Source organism: Pristiophorus japonicus, chromosome 7 (assembly GCF_044704955.1).
Source record: "Pristiophorus japonicus isolate sPriJap1 chromosome 7, sPriJap1.hap1, whole genome shotgun sequence".
NCBI classification, from domain to species: domain Eukaryota; kingdom Metazoa; phylum Chordata; class Chondrichthyes; family Pristiophoridae; genus Pristiophorus; species Pristiophorus japonicus.
In genome coordinates this window covers 139,745,655-139,759,703 of record NC_091983.1, presented here as the reverse complement: position 1 = coordinate 139,759,703, position 14,049 = coordinate 139,745,655, and the positions used below count along the sequence as shown (strand labels likewise).

Genomic DNA, 14,049 nt, shown 5'->3' with positions numbered 1-14,049 from the left:
ACCTGCCCAGCTTCATTTCCTAAAACTAAATCCAGAACCGCTCTCTCCCGTGTTGGGCTTGCTACATACTGACTAAAAAAGTTCTCTTGGATGCATTTTAGGAATTCCACACCCTCTATACCCTTCACACAAATTTTGTCCCAGTTATTATTTGGATAGTTCAAATCCTCTGTTACTGACCTACAGTTTTTGCACTTCTCAGAAATTTGATACATATTTGCTCTTCTATCTCCCTCTCACTGTTTGGGGGTCTATAGTACACTCCCAGCAGTGTGATCACCCCTTTTTTGTTTTTCAGTGCGACCCATATGACCTCATTTGATGATCCCTCTAACATACCATCCCTCCTCACAGCTGTATTAGTTTTTTTAATCAATACCGCGACCCGCGCTCCCTTTTTAACCCCCTCTTTATCCTGTCTGAAGATCCTGTAACCAGGAATATTGAGCTGCCATACCTGCCCCTCCTTTAGCCATGTCTCTGTAATAGCTATAATATCATACTCCCAAGTGTCTACCTGTGCTCTCAGCTCATCTGCCTTATTCGCTATACTCTTTGCATTGAAGTATATTCCATTTAGTACAGCCAGACCTCCTTGTTGGCTACTTTCTAGCTCTTGTTTCCTCTGTCTTTCAAATTCACTTTCTACATTTTTGCTTCCTAATTCTAGCTTTACTCCCCTCCCTACTGAATCTATTCTCAGGTTCCCATCCCCCTGCCAAGCTGGTTTAAAACTTCCCCAAAAGCACTATCTAATATGTTCGTAAGACGTTTCTCTGTCAACTATTGTAACACAGATGTTAACCTGCTGGTTTGAAATGGGTCAACAACTCAGCTAAAATTGCCAGCCAAAGAATGTTAAGCAAATGCATTAAGGACTGGTCCACACATATCACCAATGATCATTTCTAAGCTTATGTTTCAACATATAAAATTTGATCATTGCCTCATTAGAAGAGCTAATGTATATTTAAATACAAACACTGACCAGCTTATTTCTTATATAGCATGTTTATTAGTTTATCAGTCAAAAGATTGGACTCGTTCGGTGAGTTTAGCAATACCACTGAAGAGGACAATTGAGATGAGGAAAGGAGAGAGGATTAGCCCATTCAGTGTAACTTCAAACAGTAAGAAGGACAATTAATAATAACATACCACATCTATAATAAAGTCAAAATCTTAGGTTTGTGTGCACTGCTTGCCAATTATTTTTCATTGCTAATTCCTAGATCCATAATTATAATAGAAACTGTCTCTGTAAACATGTCATGCTGTCATTACACTCTCCTATCAGTGGATAGCATTGTAAGACATGATAAGAAATTTAAAACAGCAAGCAAGGGGGCCAAAATTGCCCCTTCCCTTAAGGCCTGTTACTGCCGTAAATCGGCAGTCACGCTGCGGAGTGCAACGGCCACCGATTTATCGTGTATTGGCCGCCATTTTTTAAATTCTGCTCCTGCGGAATCCCGGCAGTGACCCGCTCCCCACTACTGCTCCGCTGCTGCTGATTCAACCGAAGTGCGTCATAAGAACACGCACTGCCGATGTCCCCCTCCACCTGGCGGTGCGAAAAGCTGCTTTTCTCTGCCAGTGCAGTGAGGCTGTAGTCCTTGTAAAATGGCGGTGCGGCTCCCATTAAAGGGGAGGCCTTACTAATGCTGCCGCCATGTTTTTGTTTTGTCAGCCAACTACATGTCAGGCCAACAATTATTCCCCGGGTTTGGCCGGGCCACCAACAGGCAGCCTGGCACGCCCGGCCGAAACCCTACTGGTGGCCCAGTGGACCAAACTTAAAGAATCACGCAGGCTCTCCCTTTTAAGTGAAGGGAAGTGCCGTGGTGACGCGGCGCCGTGATGACGTCATCAGCCTAACACTGATGACTGACAGCACGGCCACACCGCCCGCCCCCAACTTCCGCCCCTCTAGAGTGCAACTTCCGCTTACCATTGCATATGCGCCCCCATTATGACCGACTTCCAGTCCATCGCGACGGTAAAATCACCAGAAACAGGGTAGGTACGCCCCGTTTCCAGCGGTGGGCAATTGCCGCAGCAAGGAGTCTGTCCAAGATTTACTTAAATAAGACATCACAATACATACACAGAGAGTAAGAAGTAGGTTTCATGAAAAGAGGGATCATGACACCATTGTTGGAAATAAAACCAAAATGAATAGAAAAACAGTTTGGATTTGTCAGGAAAGCACATTAGCCTTTGTCCTTTTTGTAATTGAGCAATACAGACAAATTAAGTAATATAGGGCTAGAACCTCCACTTTTTTTGCATGCTTAATGCCCACTTCATGCCCATTTTACTGCTGAAATTACTCATAACGCCCATATAGCGCCCATTTTGGCACAAAATGGAAACTGGTGGGCATTTTTCGGTAAATTATCGCTGAGCGTTACTTTCCCCATGTGCTTCACGTCAAGAACAAATATTAACGCCCACTTTTTGGGGGCAGAATCAGCAGAATGGGCGAATTCAACGCTATAATATCGGCCAGCGTTACTTTCCACACGGAATGAACGCCGAGATTTAATATTAACGCCCGCCCACTGTTTTTTGTCGTAAAGAGCATATTTACCCAAACTAGCGGCCATGGAGATTGCCCATCGTCAATTTCACCACCTCGCACACATATCGCTCGCCCAAAAAACTGCCCACAAAAAGTGGAACTAACCGGAACTAATCACAGCGTTATGGTCACCATATTCTACATCACATGTCACATCCTTTAAAAGGCTGCTGTGCTTCAAACTCAGCGGAGTTCAGATGTACTCTGCAGGTCGTTGGAGTTGACGTTAACATCTGTAAAAACATCTTGACCATACTGTGACCGATTGCAATTGAAGAAGTGCATTCGTCGGGACATTCCTTGTTTGTGAACAATCGGTGGAAAACAGAGAGTTACTGTAATGAGGCCTGTCCTTTCTCACCCTCTCTTGGTGACCAAATACATGCAGCAGATTTGAGATTGCCAAAGGAATGCTCCACTGTATTATGTGCTCAATGTAAGAAGTGACAGATAGATGAGGAGGACCAGACGTTACACCTCCGGCAAGTACAAGGAGAAGCATTCTTACCGTGACTTGCCCGATACCACCTGCCTTCGGAGACTGCGCTTCCACAAAGAGGTTATCACTGAGGTATGCCAGCTGATAAGGGGCAATCTGCAGCCTGTCAGCACCATCTGTGCTGCACAGTCCGTCGAGGTCAAAGTCACCGCGGCACTGTCGTTCTATGCCTCGGGTTCTTTTCAGGCCTCAGCTGGCGACATTTGCAGACTGTCTCAGCATGCCACACATTGCTGCATTAGACAGGTCACTGAAGCCCTGTACGCATGTAGGAGGGACTTGATCAGCTTCCCTATGACCAGGGAGGCACAGAGTGAGAGGGCTCTAGGATTCTCCAGAATTGCAAACTTCCCCAAGGTGCAGGGAGCAATAGACTGTACGCATATCGCGATGCGGGCATCTTTTCAGGATGCAGAGGTTTTCAGGAACCGCAAGGGATTCCACTCCCTGAATGTCCAACTGGTTGTCGACCACCAGCAAATTATACTGGCAGTGAATGCTCAATTTCCGGGCAGCATCCATGATGCTCACATCCTGCATGAGAGCACTGTATCTGACTTGTTTAACAATGAGTCACAAGGTCAATGCTGGATGCTTGAGGACAAAGAATATGGCCTCGCCACCTGGCTGATGACCCCACTGCGTGACACCCACACCGAGGCCGAGAAGCGATACAACGAGAGGCACAGGGCAACTTGCAATATCGTGGAGAAAACCATTGGAGTGCTGAAGCAGCTCTTTAGATGTCTGGACCACTTAGGAGGCGACCTCCAATAACACCCTGAGCAGGTAGCTCAATTCGTGGTGGTGTGCTCCATGCCTCACTACTTGGCTATCAGGAGGGGACAAGAATTGCCTGATGAGTCTGACAGTCCACCTCACCAGAGAGAGGAACAGGAGGGCAAGGAGGCGGACACTGACATCGGCCCAGACAATCAGGCTGATGTTGAAGCCAGTCTATAGTTTCCTGCTTTTTGTCTGCCTCTTTTTTTAAAATAGGTGTGTTACATTTGCGGTTTTCCAATCCGCTGGCACCTCTCCAGAATCTAGGGACCTTTGGTAGATTACAACCAATGCATCCACTATCTCTGCAGCCACTTCTTTTAAGATGCTGGGATACAAGCCATCGGGTCCTGGGGACTTGTCCACCTTTAGTCCCATTATTTTACCGAGTACTTTTTCTTTAGTGATAGTGATTGTTTTAAGTTCCTCCCTCCCTATAGCCCCTTGATTATGCATTAATGGGATGTTTTTAGTGTCTTCTTCCGTGAAGACCGATACAAAAGTCTCTGCCATTTCCCCAGTCTCATCCTCTAAAGGACCAACATTTACTTTAGCTACTCTCTTCCTTTTTATATACCTGTAGAAGCTCTTACTGTCTGTTTTTATATTTCTTGCTCATTTACTCTCATAATCTATCTTCCCTCTTTTTATTCATTTTTTTAGTCATCCTTTGCTGATTTAAAAAAAATTCTCAATCCTCTGTTCTCCCACTAATCTTGATCACTTTGTATGATATTGTTTTCAGTTTGATACCATCCTTTACTTGCTTAGTTAGCCATGGATGGTATTTCCTTCTCTTAAAGTCTTTCCTTCTTACTGGAATATATTTTTGTTGAAAGTTATGAAATATCTCCTTAAATATCTGCAACTGCTTATCAACCGTCTTACACTTTCCTAGTCCACTTTCGCCAACTCTGCCTTTATACCTTTGTAATCACCTTTATTTAAGATCAGGAGGTTTTAAGGAGCATCTTAAAGGATGAATGAGAGGTAGAGAGGCAGAGAGGTTTAGGGAAGGAGTTCCAGAGCTTCGGGTCTAGGCAGCTGACGGCACGGCCACCAATGGTTGAATGATTATAATCAGGGATGCTCAAGAGGCCAGAATTTGAGGAGCGCATACTTCTCAGGGAGGGGATTGTGAAGCCGAAGTAGATAAAGATCAGCCATGATCATACTGAATGGCGTAGCAGACTCGAAGAGCCGAATGGTACTACTGCTCCCATTTTCTATGTTTCTATGTTTCCATAACAGAGATAGGGAGGGGCAAGGCCATGGAGGGAATTGTAAACAAGGATGAGAATTTTGAAATTGAGACGTTGCTTAACCAGGAGCCAATATAAGTCAGCGAGCACAGGGGTGATGGGTGAGCAGGACTTGGTGCGAATTGGGACATGGGCTGCCGAGTTTTGGATGACCTCAAGTTTACGTCGGGTAGAATGTGGGAGGCCAGCCAGGGGTTGGAGTAGTCAAGCCCACATAGACATGTCAAAAAACCTCTACTTTACACGTGGAGCACAATGTAATCTGTTCAAATCCTTATTCAGCTATTATCTCAAATTCAGATCACCCGAAGAAATTAACTAAAAATAACAACTAATAGACAATTGCTTCAAAAGATGTGGGTACCTGCACTTTTATTTTCACTGAGGATTGAGAGGAATTAACTGCAATTCCCTATCTATCTATAAGTCTGTAATTGAAGCTGGCTAAATTCTTAGGCTACAGTTATACAGTCACATTTAATTGGATGTAAAGTGGTTTCAGGTGCTCACTGAGACAAAAATACATTATAGCTCTGCACGCAGGACTCGACTGACCCTGGGGTACACTAAAATCAAGTGGGTTGAGACCTCCTTTGCGAGGCCAGTGTCATACTGCTTGGGCGAGACACTATGTGGAGTAAACAGTGCTTAGGTAGTTCACTGTATGCAGGCACTTCAAACATCACTTATTAGGAATCAGTGTCACTCATTTTTGGTTTAAAAATGTGACTTGTTTTTCGATCAATTACTATTAAAAATAAACCCAGTTGCATATGTTAAAAAACCCACATGTGCATGAGGTACTTTGGATTAGATTTTCCACTTCACATCGTCAATCTATGGCCCATCTATCACCCAAAATGGACCTCTATCGCCCATTTTGAGCAAAAAGTGGAAACTAGGCACAAAACATCGCCGGAAAAACAGATGCCTAAGTTTCCACTTTGATCACCGAGATGATCGCCCAAATGATCGTCCACACAAGGCCCATCCCAAGTTTCGGCATCGAGCATGCACTTCGCTGGGCCGATGCAAGGCCCAAAAGAGTGCTGAGAAATAGTTGCTTTTACTGGGCCTAACAGAAGGAAATGGGCACCACGGACGCCATTTTGAACTTCAGAGGAAGGGTGGAGGATTAGTTGTGAGTTATTTAGAGAGTTAATTTAAAGATAATTGTACTCAGAATATTGGGACAGGGAATATAAATAAGTATTATCAAGTTATTTTTGGTAAATAGCTTTTATATATTGAAATTATTTTGTAAATAGCTTTTACATAGTGAAGTTATTTACTGATATTGTTGGGGCCTATCAAACTGACTGGTATACAGCGTAGAGAGTACAGAGAGTGCAGAGTACAGTGATTAGAGATTATAGAGTATAGAGTAGAGTAGGGAGATTATTAAAATTAGTGAAAGTAATTATTGATAGTGATGTGGGACTTATGCTTTCCCTGCCTTTAATTGCAACTGCTCACACACTGGTTACTGAAAGGATCAATCAAAGAGGTGGCAGAGTAATGCGTAGACGGAGACGAAGACAGAGGAGGAAGGAGACCAAATAGCCAACGAAGGTACTTGGAAAAGCAATCTTACCTGAACTTGTCTGAAAATGCTTGCCTTAGGAGGCTGTGATTCCGGAAGGAGGTCATCGATGAGATATGTCAACTCGTCAAGGATGATCTGAAGCCTTCCAGCGCCATCAGAACCGCACTGTCCGTTGAGGTGAAGGTTACTGCTGCCCTAGCCTTCTACGCATCAGGATCTTTTCAGGCTTCAGCTGGCGACATCTGCCATATCTCTCAGCATGCTACACTCTGCTGCATTCGACAGGTGACTGAAGCTCTTTACGCTCGCAGGATGGACTTCATAAGCTTCCCAATGACCAGGGAGGCACAGACCAAGAGGGCTTTGGGTTTCTACAGGATATCACAGTTCCCCAAGGTACAGGGAGCAATAGGCTGCACAGACATTGCCCTGAAAGCACCCTTAAAGAACACGGAGGTGTTTCGTAACAGAAAGGGGTTCCACTCACTAAATGTGCAGCTTGTTGTCGACCACAATCAAACAATTTTAACAGTGAATGCTACATCTCCTGGCAGCATCCATGATGCGCACATCTTACATGACTGTACTATCCCTGACCTGTTTATCAATCAGCCAGAAGGTCACGGTTGGATGCTGGGGGATAAAGGGTATAGCCTTGCCAGTTGGCTGATGACCCCTCTGTGTAATCCCATCACTGAAGCACAGAAACGGTATAATGAAAGTCACATGGCGACTCGCAACATCGTTGAAAAGACAATTGGAGTCCAAAAGCAGCACTTCAGATGCCTGGATCATTCTGGAGGCAGCCTATAGTACCACCCTGACCAGGTCGCTGAGTTTATTGTGGTGTGTTGCATGTTGCATAACCTAGCTACAAAGAGAGGACAAGTAATGCCAGATCGGGCTGCAGGTCCACCTCCAGAAGGAGGGAAGACAGAAGAGCCAGCCGGCAAGGATGAAGAGGAGGAAGAGTCAGAAGAGGAGTCAGGCGAGGACATAGGGGAGCTCAATCAGCCTGGCGATCTAGTACCGGTACCACCAGCCCCCTTCCGAAGACCAGTGGCAGTTACACGACCGCTAAGCTGTTGCGTCAGCAGCTCATTAATGAACGCTTCGCATGAACTATCATTGTGGATATTCAAATGTTCATTTACAGTTAGGGTTAATCAAAAGTTTCATTTGTGTGGGGTCTCCTTGTTGTCTTGCCTGCACTGGCCTATCATCAGCATTAATGCTTAGTTTAAGAAAAGTTTAAGTAAAGTACTGCTATAATAAAAGAATAAACAAATAAGGATGAACAACTGTAAATTTGATAACTAATGTAACTGAGAGAGAAGGCACAAAATTTGTTGAATTAAAGATTTTTTTTTATTAACAAAGATATAAAAAGAAATTTTAATAAACTATTTAACAACACCCTCCCTCCAACCCTCACCCCGCCTCCGCCCCAACCCACCCTTCCCTCAAATCCCCAAAATGTTAACAATTAACAAAATAAGAAAAAAACAGTTGAACATTGAACATTGAAACTTTTGAAAAACACTCCCCCCTCCCTACCTGCAGCAACGTTTCCCTCCAGGTCCTGTTCCACCCCGTATTCGTACCCCACCCACCCATTTTGGTCTACGCGGACCAACATGAACGCGTTGTACAGTGTGGGACGGCAAGACTTCCTGCCGTGGTGGAGGTGACGGAGTGGAAGCAGAAGCTTGACGCTCCACTTCAGAGTCAGGAGGAACTGTGACCTCCGTACTCATTTGCGTGCTCGGGGTCTCGCTGTGAGCTGACACGACACCTTGGGGTGCAGCGCCGTGTCCAGCCAGCAACACATGCCGTAGGGCATTGGTTGCGGCTGCCTGCTGCCAAATGGCCTCCAACGTCTCGCGTGCAGTCTGTGCTTGCTCAGAAGACCAGTTCGAGAAGTTTGTGCAGAACTCACTCCAGGTTGCTGGAAACTGGCTCCAGTTCGTGGAGAACTGGCTCCAGTTTGCGGAGAAACCCGCAAAATCCTGGATAAGGCCGCGACCGATCGCGACCGTCTCCCTGCACAGGGATAATAAGCTCTCTGTCTGGCCCTCCATGGTAGGTGATTGCTTACCCCGCTGACCCGACCTCCGTGGGGTCGGCGTTTGCAACGTTATGTGCCTTGGCCTCACCACCTGCACACCGCTTGGTCCCGGTGCATCATCCATCTCAATAGAGATGGCCGCAGGTTCTTTTCCCGCCCCCCTCCCCCCCCCCCCACCCGCCGCACAAATTTTTTTGTCATCTTCCTCCTCCTCCTCCTCCTCTTGCTCTTGCTCAACATGAGTCAGCAGTTCCTCCTATTTCTCCTCTTCCTCCTGTGAGATATTTGAAGGCTCAGGAGTAGCGGATGTCTCCATTGACTCTATGGACACTTGACCTTAGAAAGACAAATGAAATTTCTAAACAACTTATAACAATACATATCAATACATATCAATATTTCAATAACCCAAAACATTACAATACTTTTCAATACCGCATATGCAAAAGGGTTCACCAGGGCTAATATGACCTCATTCGTAAATCAAGAGTACATCAAAATTATATATCAAATTGCATTATAATTGAATAACATTACATGCGTAACTAAGATATTTTTAGTATGTATTTAGTAATGTTTGATACAGTGCACAGTTCCCATTCCTCACGAGACTCAAGGGTAGGTTCAGCCACACCACGGGTCGTGACCGAACGGCTTTCAGGCCCCACCAAGGCGACCGCAAGCTCCTCGTATTCATTGAGAATATGAACCGTAGCAGAGCTGCTGCCTGTCTTCCTTTGCTCTGAACGGTTGATAGATATCTTCTTCTGTAAATGATAAGATAACATTGCACGGCATAAGCTAATGGACTTGGTTTTAAACATTTAAGACTGACAGATTTAAATGTTCAATTAAAAATTAGCATTGCATTGCATATGAATAATATTTCATAATATAAGATTCAACTTAGTGTTAGGGTGCATAAATTAATTCATAATTTAATTATTTTATACTGCAACAAAATGACATCGAAATTCTAATTAAAATTTCCATACACCATTCAAATAATACATATGTATGATTTTAAATATAAATTTCAACTTACTTTGGCTGCTGCCAGCAGGCGGTTCCATTTTTTATGGCACTGGTCTGGTGTGCGCACTTCGTTGGATGCCGATGTGACCACATCGGCAATCTCAGCCCATATTCTCTTATGTGCACGGGGTGGAGGTTTCCCATGCCCACCCCGTGGCAAGTCTTCCCATCTTGTGCTGACAATATTTATGAGGGCCTCGTTGGCCTCCTCGCTAAAGGGTTTAGCCCTTCTCCTCTCACTTTCTCCCTCCATTTTGATTTTTTTTATAAATTGCAATATTTCAGGATTAAAATATTGTTACCACAAATCTAATTATACTTATAATTATTTGAAATTCAAAAAAATAAGCCAAAGAGCTTTTAGATTAGTTATTTTTATGTTCAAATACAAGATTCACTGCCACCGAACTCAAAAGCCTCCTTCCTCTCTTTCTCTCTCTCTCTCTGACCCTCCCTGTGCTTCTGAGCATGTGTGATGACCCCTGACCTCTCAAAATGCAGCAAAGAAAATCAATCTCAAAACAACATCCCACACATGCGCAGAATAGTGTTGCTAGGGAAGCTGTTTTTTCTTCTTTGACTTCCACTTTCAGTGGGTGATCATGAGATCGCCGAAAAATTATATCACCCATCTGACATCGCCGGGGTAAGGCCGAGTGGAAAATTGCAACAAAAAAAAATGGGCCTTGTGCCGGCGATCAGCAAGGCCGAGACGTCCCACATCACTGGAACATGGCCCATTTTTTGGGGCCTTAGCTACCTAGTGGAAAGTCTAGCCCATAGCTTCCATGTGCCTGCAGGTATTGCACTTCCACACGAATGGTGATTGCTTTTCGTTAAACTTCACTTTAAAACTTTTCTTCTGTGAGTACCTATGTAATGGTCAAAACTATAAAGACACTAATCGAGGTGGTAATTATTCATGGGAGGCAACAATAGATGTGGCAGATCCAACCACAAATTCATGGTATAAGAGATTTGAGAGTGGAGCTCATGCAAAAGGTTTGAGTCTGAGAGTAAACACAGAAGGGAGCTTCAGTTCAAGGCTTAGTTTGGGAACATTTCCCATTTTTATCCCAAATTTATAATTTCATGTTTGCTCACAGATGCAATCTACTACCAGATGTTCGGAGATACATTCTGCTGTATTGTGGAAAGAATTCAGTTTACAACATGAATTATTTGACCTTCAGGTTTGTAGGGGTATGGGACAAAAAATTGTAGCCAACCTTCTGTTCTGTAGCTGTGCTATAAAATTTCCACAGAATTTTGGCTCGAAAGGTAAGTCTGGTCTTATTCTTTTACAAGCCAAAATTCTGTAGAACATTTTGTGGTAAAACTATTTTTACAGGACACCCATATGACACGCAAACTGCTTTATTTTTACACTCATCCCAGAATGCTTTGTATTGAGAAGTAATATGGGTAGGGAGGTGATGGAGGGAGAAATCTGCTGTGCTGAAATATTATGAATTATTTGTTGTATTTTTCCATAAAACACCAATGAATAATTCAAAATATTTGCCAGAGGATTTTATTCATATCGAAGTTAATAAAATTTCACATAAAAAAAACATTGGTGTTGAGTTTCACTTTAAGTACAGGCACTGTGTGTGGCCAATGTTCTCTTGCGTTGCAGCATACTAACGTTACAAAAGAACATCTCAAACAAGATTTAAATATTCACCCATGGCACATAATTATACGTCACGCTGCCAAATAAAATAACTTTAACATGAAGGTGCTGTGAAAGGGAGTAAAGTGTTATGGGAAGCGGGCAGGAGTTGAGTAGGTTGGACCTATACTCATTGGAATTCAGAAGAATGAGAGGTGATTTTATTGAAACACAAGATACTGAGGGGACTTAACAAGGTGAATTCAGAGAGAATGTTTCCACTCGTGGGGGAATCTAAAACTAGGGGGCATAGTTTAAGAATAAGGGGTCACCCATTTAGAACTGAGACGAGGAGGAATTTCTTCTCTCAGAGGGTCGTAAATCTGTGGAATTCTCTGCCCCAGAGAGCTGTGAAGGCTAGGTCATTGAATATATTTAAGGTGGAGATAGACAGATTTTTGAGCAATAAGGAAGTGAAGGGTTATGGGGAGCGGGCAAGGAAGTGGAGTTGAGCCCATGATCAGATCAGCCATGATCTTATTCAATGGCAGAGCAGGCTTGAGGGGTCGAATAGCCTACTCCTCCTCTTATTTCTTATAATTTTATGCTCTAAGCTTTTGTTCATCTGCCATACTTTCTTCTTATGTGGCTCGGTGTCAAATTTATTTGTTTTGTCTTAAAACACTCCTGTGAAGTGTCTTGGGACATTTTACTATGTTAAAGGTGTTGTTGTTGTTGTTGTTGTTTAAAAACAAATGAATTGTCTATCTCTGCCTACAGAGGTCAATATGAGTATGATTTGATGCTGGCAGTAGATATGTTCACCAGCAGACATACCCAATGGTATTACTTTCGGATTCAGAACACAGTGACAAGTGTCACCTACAAATTCAAGATTGTCAACTTGCTGAAAAAGGATAGCCTTTATAATTATGGTAAGCTGTGTTTTGTAGAATACGATTCACATTTTTCATTCAGTGTTAACCTTGAAGGCCATAGCTAGCTGGACTATCGGAGGTGCGGTCTTTTGAATGGAACGTCAAACCACAGTGGACATTAAAAAGAAAATGGCCCTATTTCGAAGAAGAAAAGAGGAATTCTCCCCAGTGTCCTGGGCCAACATTCATCCCTTAACCATCATCACTAAAACAGTTTATCTTTTACAGTTAATAATTGGGCTATTGTTCCACTTCCAAATGATCAGGAGAAAACATCGAAGAAGTATCCATTTGGTCCATCAAGCTCTCTGCATCTATGGACTATGTACAATCTACCCTATAATGGACTCCCAGTCAAGTATAGTGTGCATCTCATGAAAACTGACATTGGTATACCTACCATAGAATACATGTATATTTTTAGTTCCAAAAGACAACTGTTTGATCAATATTTTAAAAATGCAGAATTTTGCCCTCTAAATGAATCACCATAGGCAGTAGCAAACATCACACAGGAGAACTAACATTCTTGGGGATAAACATTCAACAATGACAGATATAATGAGGCATCAGACTGGGCCACCGTCAATGTATGAGCGGAGAGGGCAGGGACCTGGGATTTTGCACAAACACTGTCTTGAGAAACTGTGGGAAGTAGGGATGTGAGGGGTATATCCATTTATGAAACCAGAACAGCAAGTTAAACATGTATAATTAGGATAAACATCCAGTTAAATCGAATTGAAAGGTAGAAAGCTGCATCTGAATTGAGGAAAAGACAATTACAGCAATGAAGCGATAATTAAAAACTCAAACATAGAAATATTCAGACTCATCTTGATGTAAAATGAAATTCACTGGTTCCTAATTTGGGCATAGTGAAGTGAAAAGTTCACTGCATTAAAGCTTTGGGGAGGGTTCAGAGGAGATTTACAGAATTATACCAAGGTTGAAGGACTTCAGTTATGTGGCGAAACTGGAGAAGCTGGGATTGTTCTCAGAACAAAGAAGGGTAAGGAGCGATTTTATAGAAGTGTTCAAAATTCTGAGGGGTTTTGATTGAGTGGATTGGGAGAAACTGTTACAGGGCTATGGGGAAAAAACAGGGGCTGGGATTAATTGGACAACTCTTTCAAAAAGCCAGCACAGGCATGATAGGCCAAATGGCTTCCTTTCTGTGCTGTATAATTCTATGAAAAGTAATTTGTGCTGTTCCACAGATATTGAATTTTTTATGAATCAGAAGATAGCATTTTTACAATGGTATTCCAGTAGGCCATGGCATTTCTTGGAGAGGGATGAGCTGCTGATGTGCTCATTGCAAAGTATAGGGAACATGAACAAAGAGGCAATCGGGTACATTTACTGGCACATAACCTTTCATTTAAAGTCCACTGTGTTTACTCCTGCTTTTATTCCTGTTTATTTTTCTATTAGGAATGAAACCTTTGGCTTACTCAGAAAAAGATGCGAAAGAGCAAAGAATCGGCTGGTTTCGTACAGGGCATCACATCACGTATAAACCATGGAATAAGAAAATCTTCAACAATCTTTTTCCTTGTGTACAGCACTACTGCTTAGAGTTCCAGATAGTAAGTGGGAATTCCCAGTTAACTAACGGGATAAAGTCCATGGGGTTTACTAATGGGATAAAATCTATGGGACTTACTAATGGGCTAAAATCTATAGGGTTGAATAAAATCAATGTTAACGAAGCAA

At 43.0% G+C, this 14,049-nt stretch overlaps 1 protein-coding gene across 4 annotated transcripts in view; it reads left to right on the top strand.

Annotated features, from left to right (window-relative positions):
* The window catches only part of LOC139267291 (cytosolic carboxypeptidase 2-like), a 438,496-nt gene that overhangs the window by 308,462 nt on the left and 115,985 nt on the right, over positions 1–14,049 (top strand). For all 4 annotated transcript variants that reach the window (XM_070885365.1, XM_070885363.1, XM_070885364.1 and 1 more), the window contains 2 exons: positions 12,173–12,327; positions 13,768–13,922. In XM_070885365.1, the coding sequence (XP_070741466.1) occupies positions 12,173–12,327; positions 13,768–13,922 (310 nt within the window). The remainder of the gene's footprint in view (positions 1–12,172; positions 12,328–13,767; positions 13,923–14,049) is intronic.